The 12,958-nt window shown below is 47.4% G+C and overlaps 1 protein-coding gene across 4 annotated transcripts in view; it reads right to left on the bottom strand.

Moving 5' to 3' along the window:
• The window catches only part of FPGS (folylpolyglutamate synthase), a 141,194-nt gene that overhangs the window by 15,042 nt on the left and 113,194 nt on the right, over positions 1–12,958 (bottom strand). For 3 of the 4 annotated variants that reach the window (XM_069748214.1, XM_069748216.1, XM_069748213.1), the window contains exons 2-4: positions 1,107–1,235; positions 849–902; positions 187–251 (exon numbers count right to left, since the gene is read on the bottom strand). In XM_069748214.1, the coding sequence (XP_069604315.1) occupies positions 187–251; positions 849–902; positions 1,107–1,235 (248 nt within the window). Of the gene's footprint in view, positions 1–186; positions 252–848; positions 903–1,106; positions 1,236–3,593; positions 3,771–12,958 lie in introns of those variants that run through there. The other variant, XM_069748212.1, reaches the window with a different exon arrangement.

Raw genomic sequence — 12,958 nt, 5'->3', positions numbered from 1 at the left:
GGCTGTTCGACAGCCGAATCATGTGCAAGCTGCAGCAAGTCGAACATAGTGTTCAAGCACGCCGAAGACACTCTTAGCACCCGAGCATGCTTGTATAAGGCGTTACTAGTGCTGAGCTGATACTTGCTGAATGGAGCCTTTGTGAGCAGTCTTCTACAAAGCCTATAATAATAAGCAAATCCTTACCTGTAGAATCCAGTCTTCAAGCCGCAGTTTCTAAGAATTTGCTCAGTAAAGGCACAAGTGGATCCCTTAAAAAAAGATCAAAATGTAAAAACAACAGTTTCCAATATATAGTGGGAATGAGGATAAAATATACAAAAATTATAGATGCACAATACCTAATGCCCATGGTTCTGTCACCTATATAAATGTACTCTGTGACTTTTTGCTTTTATACCAGCAATAGAGGGTGCGCCATCCCCTATATACATTTTACTTGATCATCATTTGGAGACCCCCATGTGTAGCAGCACAGGAGGTTATCCCACGACAAAGCTTTATCACTTCTATGCAGGATAGGTGATTACAGTAAATCAGAGCACCCCTCATGCATTTCAGCACTCATATCACCATCAGTCCCATAAACATTCAATGGAGAAACAGGGCGCTTGTGCGACCACTTGAGTTGGTGCAAATCGATTCGCACATCGCAGTCCGTCGGCCACGAAGCAAGGATGACGTCGCACCAGATTAAAGAGCTGTGGATGCAGTCAGGTGATAACAGCTGATCGGCGGGGGGTGCTGGGTGTCGGAACCTGACCGATCAGACATTGACGGATCCTTAGGATAGACCATCAATTAAAAAGTATTGGATAAGCTCTGTATGAGTCTTTTCCATCACTCACCTTCCCCTTGGTTCCAGTAACATGAATGATATTCAGCCGATCCAAGTCTTCTACCTGTAAGAAGAGGTAGACCGATAAAAAAAAAAAAAAAAAAGAATGAGACTACACACAGTATGTATATTTATGGAAGATCAAAGTTAAGTACAGGGCTGTATACACAAAACGGTGGGAGACTGTAATTTGAGACTTTGCAAAGTTCCCCGATGAAGCTAGAACAAGGCTGACATGAGCGCTCCCAGCACATGAGGTGTCACCTACCCGCAGGCCGCTTCTCTCCAGGAACCCCTTCATGGCCGCCATCTGCTCCTGGGGGTCATTGCGTTGTCTCTTCACCTGATCCAGGTAGCTGGCATTTGTCTGCAGGGTGTTGAGAGTGCGTATGGCATCCTAAAAGCAGAAACCACAAGATTATTCACTGATTCTCTGCAAATAATCTATGTAAGAAATAATCCGGCACCGCATCCTCTGCCGATGTGCATGTGACATCGCACAAGGCCGGCCAATCAAGAGAAGAGCCGCTGATGTTGGCAGGTAAGAGGAGCTTCTCCTGCCCCCGTCCAGCGGCCACCGATTACTGATTTGGGGCTGACGGGACAAAATCGATCAGTACCAGCTCTAAAAAGTTAAAAATAGACACAAAAAGTAAAAAAAAAAAAAAAAAAAAAAAAAACCACACACCTTTCTTGCTTTTCTGGAAAGAATTCATAAGCAGACAACATGTACAGAGTCCTGCTCACACAGCAGCATTATCAGTGCATGTGAGGCCTCGTCCTGCCATGTGTGTACCACGGCCGTGTACGGACTGCGACGTCTGGACCGGCCGAGGGTCTACTCCCCTGAAATTGAGACAGCCCCACAGGCATGTACAAGGCAGCCGAGGTCGGGACAGGAGACTTGCAGACAGGCCACACTTGGACTGTAATACACATGTCTGAAGGAGGCCTAAGGCCCAGTTCACACTACCCTACAACTCATAGTTGGGTTACCGCCATTTTAAAAGGCATAAATAAGGGCCACACGCTGCACTATTCTTGCCGCCAAAAGTGCCATAAACTTCTACGAAACCTCTAAGACTCTGATCACAGAAGAGCAATCGGCCTAGAAGAAAGTAGAAACGAGGGTAGCATGGATACCCCTTTAAAAGGGCTTGTTCTTTTATGCCTACTTTCGTGGGGTAGGTGACGTCACATGTAAAAGGTGCCTGCCAGGCCGAGCTCATAATCGGGAGGCATCGTCCATCCATTTTCTCCATAGCTGCCGACAACGAACCCGACCCTACGGGTGTCCGCAGACATGAGGTCACCCGCCACCCGTGGAAGTCAGTGGAAAAGCCCATGGTACATTGTAACGACACAGCAGCTGGGTAAACAGGACTAGATCTAGATGGGTTTTCGCTTCTGAAAGTAAATAATATTTATGGTACAGTCACTGACAACAATCAGATAGACGACATCGGTTACAGCCCATGGTACAGAGTTCTCAGCCATCTGCTGCCCATGGAAGTCTACGATCCAAGTCTTCATGTTACCCAGTGAAGTAGAGAAACAGACCGAGCAGCGGGCAGAGACTACGCCCCACAAATGGAGAATTCGCTATGGCTGTACTCCTGTAGGTGCCAGGTAGCGGGTGGCAGAGTGACCATCGTCTGTACATCACACAGAGCTCAGCATTTACCCTGGGGGGCTCGCTGCTGTGGGAACCCGGCTGCCTTCTGACAACTATTACACAACGGGCTGCGCTAGTAAAGTGCCATTCAGAGATTCCTGCCCCAGAAACCCGCTACGCCCCGTGCTGCAGCCCGTCCTGCCTGAGGAACATGAACGGACAGTGCCAAGAACGAGGCTGTATTGCAATGGCACACATTGTGTGATGGTGGAAAATGAGTCGAGACCCCCACTCACCTCCAAGACAAAGCAGATACAGTTCATGCAGCCGGACTAGAAACTGCGGCTGTCTGAATTAGGCCCTCAAGTCCTAATATTCCCAGCTGCTGAGCCGCGACAAAGGGGGGATACATACAACTGTGAATAATGTGAGGTGGGGAGGGGGGGTAGGAGGAGACACTGGGTGCCAAATTCAATGGGGGGACGAATAAATGTCACCCTACTCCACTGTCAAATGAGCCCGTGAGACGTGAGTGGACAAAGCTCTCAGTGCACGGAGACAAGTTGTCATCTTTTGTTGCTGCCTATGCAGAGCACAACAAGCTAAAGCAAACCAATCTCTAGCTCTGCACTCTGCATAGGCAGCAACAGAATCACACGTGTTGCACTGCACGTTCCTCTCGCTAGAAGTTTAGGCTTCTGATAGAAGAGATATGGGAGAACTGTCCCAAACTTAAAGGGACCCGTCAGCAACGGATAGATCCCCGTGATGTTGCGCGAGATCTCGTCTGGGGGAGCGAGTTACAGAGAAGAGTCAGGAGAAGTCCTGGACTGGGGTCAGCAGCTGGGGGGGCTCAGCATACTTGTGGGGTCCTATCAATGTACAGCACCGTGGAATCAATGGTGCTATATAAATAATAATAATTTCCCCCCATACATCACTACGAAGGGATGAGCTGTCACAGTCATCGCCCTCTGGAGCTGGCATGGTTCCCCGACACATTGCAACAAAATACAGAAATCCTAACACACAGCTAGGTAATATGTGGATAGCAGTGCATGCTGGGACTTGTAGTCCTCGTGCGTATCAGGCGCCCATGTGCTGCTACGAATAGTCACGTGTGTCCGGCTGATGTAATACCTGATACTCCATCCTGACAGCCAGGGCAGCCTGAGCGCTGAGACTTCGGACCTGTGATCTGGTACCGGGATATGGCAGCAGCCTGAGCACTGAATATAGTACCCGGTACCGTGGAGCCATGCTGCGGACACCAGACACACCTCCTGACCCCGCCGTAACCCAGAGTGCGGCGCCACAACGACGCCATGTTGCGTGTGGCAAAGAGACTAACTTGCGATGTGACGTCACCTGGCCCCGCCCCCTTTCGTATTTTGGCGCCATAGTCTCAAATTATCATGTGGTGACAGAATAGTTGTACATTAGTGATGATTGGCGCCATTTTATGTGATGACTGAGTACAAACCCCACTGCTGTAACCTGTATACATTATTATTACATTATTAACAGAAATTAAAATAAAGGGGGACACTGATGTTGGTGAGAGGTTGACCATTAAGTGGGATTTAACCTCCGGATAATCCCCCAAACATCCAAATAGAAATTCTGTTAATCCCGTAGGGGCTCACACATTTTCACTTTTGAGCTTTTCCCCTCCTTTTCTTCCACATGCCATATCTTTTTTTTTATTTTTAGGTCTATTAAGGCTAGTGTTTTTTTTGCAGGATGAGTTTAGTTCTGAATGTCACCATTTTACCAAATAATCTACTGAAAAAGGGAAAAAATATGTTGGCTAAAATAATATAAATGTAAAAACCAGCCCACAGTGCTGTGTTTTTTTTTCCCAAGTGCCTTTTTCCCCGCATATGAAGAGTCGTTTACTTGAAAAAAAATATATAGAACTCCAGATTTGACCAACAAAAACACATCAATTAACACTATAAAAAATTTTTTTTAACAGAATGGATTTTTCTGACTGAAGAATCGTTGTAAATAAAAAAAACTTTAGGTCCTGATTACTCATTTGTTTTTTCACTCAGTCGCTTTTCCTTTTTTTGTCTTTTATTCATTGACTTTCTGCAGCAGATAATTCAAAATGGAGTACGAGGACGTTCATGAATAGTAATCAAAATAAAAAAAGCTTTTTTTCAACTCATCTTTAATCCGTTTTACCACTTTTTAGCACAAAAGAGCAAGAAAACATCACTGTGTGCTATAGTGCTTTCCCATTGAAATGGATGAGAAGCCTATTAAAAAAGTGTTTCAATTTGAATTTTCAAGTGGATTTTTGAGCAGAATCTGCTCCAAAATTCACATCAAACAACTTCTTGTGAACATACATCAAATCGCTATGAATTCCCCACAAAGAGCTTGTTCACGTGCTGTGTTTTTGGCTAAGGCCGGGGTCACACTAGACCGTAATACGGCCGAGTGCAATGCGATAAAAAATCGCATTGCACTCGGACCAATGTTGCCATATGGGGCCGCTCCCACCAGCCGACTTTTTGTCGGCCGTTTTCCTCGGTCCGAGACAATCGCAGCATGCTGCGATTGTCTCGGACCGAGGAAAACTCTCGGCTCGCTCGCACCCATATAAGCCTATGGGTGCGAGTGAGACAGCGCACACCACTCGGATATCATCCGAGTGATGTGCGCTACAAGCGGACCCCAGCAATGGAGGAGATGGAGAAATTCATTTCTCCGCCTCCTCCGCAGCTGTGCTCCGATCCTCCCTGTGCGAGAGAATCTGAGCACAGACGCATGATACTCGGCTCCTGCTCTGCTTCAAGCAGGAGCCGAGTGTCATTAGCATATTGCATCCGATGCTTTCGCATCGGATGCAATACGCTAGTGTGACCCCGGCCTCATTTTTCCAATACCAGCAAAGTGAATGAAATTTCTGAAATCTCATGCACAATTTTTTGTCTTGCAGATTTTTGATCTTCAAATCATCTTTTCTACTCTGCAGCATCTCAATTTTTTCAGGGAGTTTTCAGCATTTTTCACCAATTCAAGTGAATAGACAAAAATGCATGCAAAAACACGTCTTTTTACACAGAGTTTTTCCTGTCAACAGTCAGGGTCACTATATTCTCCACATTTACTGCTTCATTGCAAAACATATATACTTGTATGTTACTAAAAAAAAAACTCACCCGTCTGACTAGTAAGTTTTTGTGGGAAAGCGAAGTATTTGCACAACCCTACATTTTCTGGCAAGGACACCATGTGTATAAGCAAACCGGTATCAGGTAGAAGTTAATCTTTGACTCTCACCTTGAATACTGAATGGAAATATTGAAAATTTGTATATTTATTTGTATTTCTACACCCCCGTAGGTGGTTAGCACGTTAATGACCAGGCCAATTTTTACAATTCTGACCACTGTCACTTTATGAGTTAATAACTCTGGAGCCCTTCACCATGCTGTGATTTTAATTACATCTAAACACAGTTGGTTCTGAGCTTCCTATAAAAGCAGGCTTTACCATGTTATTAGCCATAGGTAAGTGTTCACACTAGGCAGTCAGCTCAGGTACCCATCCGTTCTGAGATTACCTTGACGTTTGGTGGATGGGCTCACAACTTTTGGCCAAATCTTTTGCTAAGAATCTCGTGTTTTTTCATAAATTTCACAAGCCATTATGCCATTCACATTTCATGTATCGCACATTTCCTTGCTTTAGCACAGTACATTTTGAGTGCAGCCATTGATCTATTTGCTATATGACTTTTTTGGTTATGCACCAGTTCAGACTAGATTGCTGTTCAGTCAGTTTTCCTATATTTACTAGGTAAAATTTCTTCAATATGATTTGTGTTTGTAGAAAAAAATGAAATTTTTTTGAAAAATTATAATTTTTCGCAATTTTCAAATTTTGGTTTTCATGCCCTTAAATCACAGAGATGTGTCACACGAAATAGTTAATAAATAACATTTCCCACATGTCTACTTCTACATCAGCACAATTTTAGAACCCACATTTTATTTTCTTAGGGAGTTATAAGGGTTAAAAGTTGACCAGCAATTTCTCATTTTTCCAATAAACAAAACCATTTTTTTAGGGACCACATCACATTTGACGTCACTTTGAGGGGTCTACATGATATAAAATATCCTAAAGTGACACCGTTCTCAAAACTGCACCCTGCAAGATGCTCAAAACCACATTCAAGAAGTTTATTAACCCTTCAGGTGCTTCACAGGAATTTTTGGAATGTGGAAAACAAAATGTGCAAAAGGAAAACAAAATGAACATTTACCGTAACTTTTTTTCACAAACAGTTTACTTCAGATCCAATTTTTTTATTTTGACAAGGATAACGGAAAAATGGACCCCAATATTTGTTGTGTAATTTCTCCTGAGCATGCCGATACACAGTATGAGGGACAAAACCACTGTTTGGGCACACGGCAGAGCTCGGAAGGGAAGGAGCGCTATTTGACTTTTTTTAATGCAAAATTTGCTGGAACAATTGGCGGACACCATGTCGCGTTTCCCACAAATGACACCATTTTGGAAACTAGACCCCTCAGGGAACTGATCTAGATGTGTGGTGAGCACATTGAACCCTCAGGTGCTTCACAGAAGTTTATAACGTTAATCTGTGAAAATTAAAAAAAAATCACAATTTACCCACAAATAAGTTTTTAGCCCCAAATGTTGTATTTTCATAAGGGTAACAGAAGAAATTGCACTACGCAAGTGCAGCGTCCCAGAGATCTGGTCGTTGCAGTATGACACTCTGCTGCTAAGGGGAGTGATGGTACGTCTGATGGCACTGAAGGAATTCTACTGACCAGGTATCACCAGCACACATTACACTTCACACTCCGGCCACTAAGGGAGAAAAAGGCTTTATTTATTGGGCCACTCCTCACACTGGTAAAACTAGGGGTTGGATAGGAAGTTAGTCAGAAGCTGACTGGGTTGGATTCAGGCAACATCCCGTGGCATGGGGTGTTGCAGAAAGAAGACACAGGGGGTCCCTGTCAGGCGTGGGAACCTGGCAGGTGCCTAGCGAACAGAGCAGAACGATACGGAACCGCGCCTGCACACCCCGCGGCGGTGTCCTAAGAAAGTGACACGAAGGGAAGGATATTGTGGAACAGTGTAAACGAGATCAAGCACAAAGGAGAGCCAGTAGGAGTCGTGCCGTGAGACTGAGGCAACATCCTACTGAGGCGCGTAGCCGGTGGCCGGAACACCGCAGGAGTAACTGACTCTACGCCTTACTTCGAACTCCGCAGGACAGTTAATGATAGGTTGGCTGTCTACCTTAAATTTCCTACGAAGACATAGGGTGCAACGCGTGGAGAGGGGCGTCTCTATGGTCCCGGAAGAGCTCCGAGCCTTCCCGTCATACGGGTGCGTCCTAGCCATAACATACCTGGGGGACGAGAAACTAGTAACATCTGGAACAAGCGAGAGAGAATTAGAAAGAACGAACGAACGAGAACAGAAGTTGTGAGGACTATTCCGAATGCTCAGCAGGGTAGCACTACAACACACAGGCGCTAGTGGTAGGCACTGATTTCCACCTGCAAAGGGAACTCTGGATGTGCCCATCGGACCGGCCGGTCTCAGATAGCCCTGTTAAGCGTGCTCTGGATTGAGGATCCTGAAGTCTACAGTAAAGACGTAAAGAGACTGCAACCTTGTGTCCTCGTTATTGACTGCACCTCACACCATCACCATCTACCTTACTGGGAAGCCCTGGGGACATACTTCACCTGTGGGAAGGTATACCATCCAGCTGCCATTCCATCACCCCAGCGGACCCCACAGCAGCGTCGGTCACCCTGACCGAACACCACAGGTGGCGTCACGAATCCCTGATAGACTGTACCACCTTTATTGGACGCCCCTTAGCAGGGTCGCGGACCGGGTCTAGCCACCGTGACAGCCTCAGAACCGAACCAGAGAGGCCCGGTACCGAGAACTCATGGCCCTGTGTCTGGGGGCAATCCAACTTGGCGTCACGAACAGGATCGTACTTAAGCCTGAGAAGCAGGTCATGTGTGCCTTGGAATTGTGATTGAAACGTGTTTGGACTGTGATTTATTGCAAGGACTGTGTATTGCTGTTTGCTGCAAGATTCCTGCCAAAACCGCCGCCATTGCCGCGCCAAAGGGAGCGCAGGAGAAGAAGAAGGGCATGGAAGTGGGCGTGAAAGAACTGAAGAGCGCGAAAGATAATGGCCGCCCAGTCTAAATATTTCTGTACCTTGAGGACGTGTCCGTCAGCAGCTGAGATCCGCCTCCTGATCCTTAATGGAGGGCGGAGAAACAAGAAACGAAACCGCCGACGAAGGAGAGAGCGGGAAAAGGACAAGGAGGAAGAAGTTAACCACGTGGGAGACGCCATGGCCCGCAGACCGGGATCGGAGCGTGGGGTCGGAGCAGAGGACTCCCCCAGCTACCCAGAGAGATACCGCGGCCAGGCGTCACCTGTTGGCCCCGACTTCCTGCAGGCCGGAGTGGACGAGCTCAGCGATCAACTCCGGCGGACGCAGCTGAGCACTGAGGCCGGGTGGAAGGAGACCGTCATCAGGGGCCTCACCAGATGTCTGTCGGCAGCCTCGTGTGGTCCGGAGCGAGAAAGAAGTTCCAGCACTCCGAAGCCAGAAAGCAAGGCCCTGCCAGAAAGCGAGATACTGCAAACAGAGATGACAACGCCACAGCGCAAGGCCCCGCAGTCAGCGTTCCAGATCCCAGCGGAGACGGAGCAGGCCGGCACCGGAGGGACCGCATCTGAAGCAGGTATGAAGAACGACCCTGTCCCAGTGACAGAAGACCTACTGATAAGCTCCGTAGCAGCGCCACCTGCTACCATGACTAAGACCAACTCTGAACTGACAAATCCTAATACTACTACCACAGTGGGCATTATTGCCGCTACTGAACCTACTACCAAAACTGACATCCGAACCCAGATTATACCTGAAAAACCGATTAGTGACATTGATACCGCATCGGATGAGAAAAGAGATATGCAAAGCCATAAGACCCCCATCTGGAGTGAGGGAGCTCCTTATGTGGCACCTGGTAGCCGCCAGTATCCAGCTGGGCTACCCCCTGAGTTACAGCATTAAACCTCGAAACCCCAACAAATGTACATAGTTATTTAACTGTTTCCTGTTTTGCTGCTTTAGACCCGTCCAGGGTTATTTCTTAAAGGGATCCCTTTGTTGACCCGGGATCCCTACTGTTTTACATTTCTCTTTTTATTTCCTTTTGCACAAGTTATCATTGTTTCCAAAGACTGCCAGATCATGAACAGTGAATGATTCCAAGGCTGTTTTGTACATAGTTTGCACCTTCTTAAAGGTGCTCCCTACTGGTTTTACAAAGGAAAGAAGACTTTGCGAAGAGATTGTTTTTTGGACATGACGCAGAGGGTCTTGCTTTCGTTGGACTTGCAGACAGAGAGAATCTGCACTACCTCATAGAGACTTGGTTCCCTCCTAAAGGGAATGTTCACATGTAGCCTTAAGAAATGTTGAGTTATTTTTATAGTATTCTATAGTAGGCCTTTAGTGGGTTCAGCTTATACGCCCTTAAAGGAAAAGTTAAATTATTGTTCACTTAGTAGAATACCCGGCTGGGTAATGAGAGTTATTTATAGTACGTAGAATAGGATGTTATTTAAAAAAAATATTTAACCTTGTTTTGTTTGTAACGTTCAAGTGTCCTCACCTCCCATAAAGGGAAGCATTGTTCTATTTACTTGTTTTAAGCATTTCAAAATTTTGTATGTCTTTTGCTGAAATGTGTTGTTGTTCTTCTTCCCAGTCCAGGAGTACTGGATTTAACCGCGGGGGAGTGCAGCTCCCCAGAGATCTGGTTTTGCAGTATGACACTCTGCCGCTAAGGAGAGTGGCGGTACGTCTGATGGCACTAAGGAGTTCTCCTGACCAGGTATCACCAGAACACATTACACTTCACACTCCGGCCACTAGGGGGAGAAAAAGGCTTTATTTATTGGGCCACTCCTCACACTGGTAAAACTAGGGGTTGGATAGGAAGTTAGTCAGAAGCTGACTGGGTTGGATTCAGGCAACATCCCGTGGCAGGGGGTGTTGCAGGGAGAAGACACAGGGGGGTCCCTGTCAGGCGTGGGAACCTGGCAGGTGCCTAGGATATTGTGGAACAGTGGGAAACGAGATCAAGCACAAAGGAGAGCCAGTAGGAGTCGTGCCGTGAGACCGAGGCAACATCCTACTGAGGCGCGCAGCCGGTGGCCGGAACACCGCGGGAGTAACTGACTCTAGGCCTTACTTCGAACTCCGCAGGACAGTTAATTATAGGTTGGCTGTCTACCTTAAATTTCCTACGAAGACATAGGGGGCAACGCGTGGAGAGGGGCGTCTCTAGGGTCCCGGAAGAGCTCCGAGCCTTCCCATGATACGGCTGCGTCCTAGCCATAACATACCTGGGGGACGAGAAACTAGTAACATCTGGAACAAGTGAGAATTAGAAAGAACGAACGAACAAGAACAGAAGTTGTGAGGACTATTCCGAATGCTCAGCAGGGTAGCACTACAACACACAGGCGCTAGTGGTAGGCACTGATTTCCACCTGCAAAGGGAACTCTGGATGTGCCCATCGGACCGGCCGGTCTCAGATAGCCCTGTTAAGCGTGCTCTGGATTGAGGATCCTGAAGTCTACAGTAAAGAGGTAAAGAGACTGCAACCTTGTGTCCTCGTTATTGACTGCACCTCACACCATCACCATCTACCTTACTGGGAAGCCCTGGGAACATACTTCACCTGTGGGAAGGTATACCATCCAGCTGCCATTCCATCACCCCAGCGGACCCCACAGCAGCGTCGGTCACCCTGACCGAACACCACAGGTGGAGTCACGAATCCCTGATAGACTGTACCACCTTTATTGGACGCCCCTTAGCAGGGTCGCGGACCGGGTCTAGCCACTGTGACAGCCTCAGAACCAAACCAGAGAGGCCCGGTACCGAGAACTCGTGGCCCTGTGTCTGGGGGCGATCCACAATCTGTAGTGCAATTACTCCTGAGTGGGCCTCTAACCAGGTAACCTTGATTACAACTGGGTGACGCACCCTAATAGTTGAGGAGAATCTCAGCAGATCACCTTGCTGTTACTGAAGATAATCCCTATATAAAGACCAATATTGATATTACCGCCATATGGTCAGTGGTAGACAGGGCCGGACTGGCCATCGCGCAGTTCTGGCAAATGCCAGAAGGGCCGGTGCCAGTAGTGGGCCGCTGTACGCCGACTCACCCCCCCACCAGCGCCGCCGTCATATTCAACTATAGCGGCGTCTATGACACCGGTACAGTTGAATGCAATGATGGAGGAGAGCGTCTGCTGACGCTCCCTCTCCCATCATTCCCTGCTCTGACACTGCGGGTGCGCGCGCACTCACTGTGTCCCAGGCAGTGCAGCGGCAGCCGCCGAGACAGGAGCAAGGAGCAATGCGGGCACGAGGAGACAGTGAGGAGTGTTTTTTTTATTTTACTGGACTGTGGGGCCATTCTCGGCGAGGGGGAGATGCGGGCTGTGCTGTATACTACTATGTGGGCTGTGCTATATACTACTGTGTGGGCTGTGCTGTATACTACTATGTGGGCTGTGCTATATACTGTGTGTGGGCTGTGCTATATACTACTATGTGGGCTGTGCAATATACTACTATGTGGGCTGTGCTGTATACTACTATGTGGGCTGTGCTGTATACTATTGTGTGGGCTCTGCTATATACTACTGTGTGGGCTGTGCTGTATACTACTGTGTGGGCTGTGCTATATACTACTATTATGTGGGCTGTGCTATATACTACTATGTGGGCTGTGCTGTATACTACTGTGTGGGCTGTGCTATATACTACTATGTGGGCTGTGCTGTATACTACTGTGTTGGCTGTGATGTATACTACTGTGTGGGCAGTGCTGTATACTACTGTGTGGGCAGTGCTGTATACTACTGTGTGGGCTGTGCTATATGCTACTATGTGGACTGTGCTATATACTACTACGTGGGCTGTGCTGTATACTACTACGTGGGCTGTGCTGTATACTACTACGTGGGCTGTGCTATATACTGCTACGTGGTCTGTGCTGTATACTGCTACGTGGGCTGTGCTGTATACTGCTACGTGGGCTGTACTGTATACTGCTACGTGGGCTGTACTGTATACTACTGTGTGGGCTGTGCTGTATACTACTGTGTGGGCTGTGCTGTATACTACTGTGTGGGCTGTGCTCTGTATACTACTGTGTGGGCTGTGCTGTATACTGCTACGTGGGCTGTACTGTATACTGCTATGTGGGCTGTGCTGTATACTACTGTGTGGGCTGTGCTGTATACTACTGTGTGGGCTGTGCTGTATACTACTGTGTGGGCTGTGCTGTATACTACTACGTGGGCTGTGTTATCTGCTATGCAGGTTGTGCTACATGCTATGTGGGTTGTGCTATATACTATGCGGGTTGTGCTATAT

Source organism: Ranitomeya imitator, chromosome 2 (assembly GCF_032444005.1).
Source record: "Ranitomeya imitator isolate aRanImi1 chromosome 2, aRanImi1.pri, whole genome shotgun sequence".
Lineage (NCBI taxonomy): Eukaryota > Metazoa > Chordata > Amphibia > Anura > Dendrobatidae > Ranitomeya > Ranitomeya imitator.
This window is presented reverse-complemented; position numbering and strand designations above follow the sequence as displayed.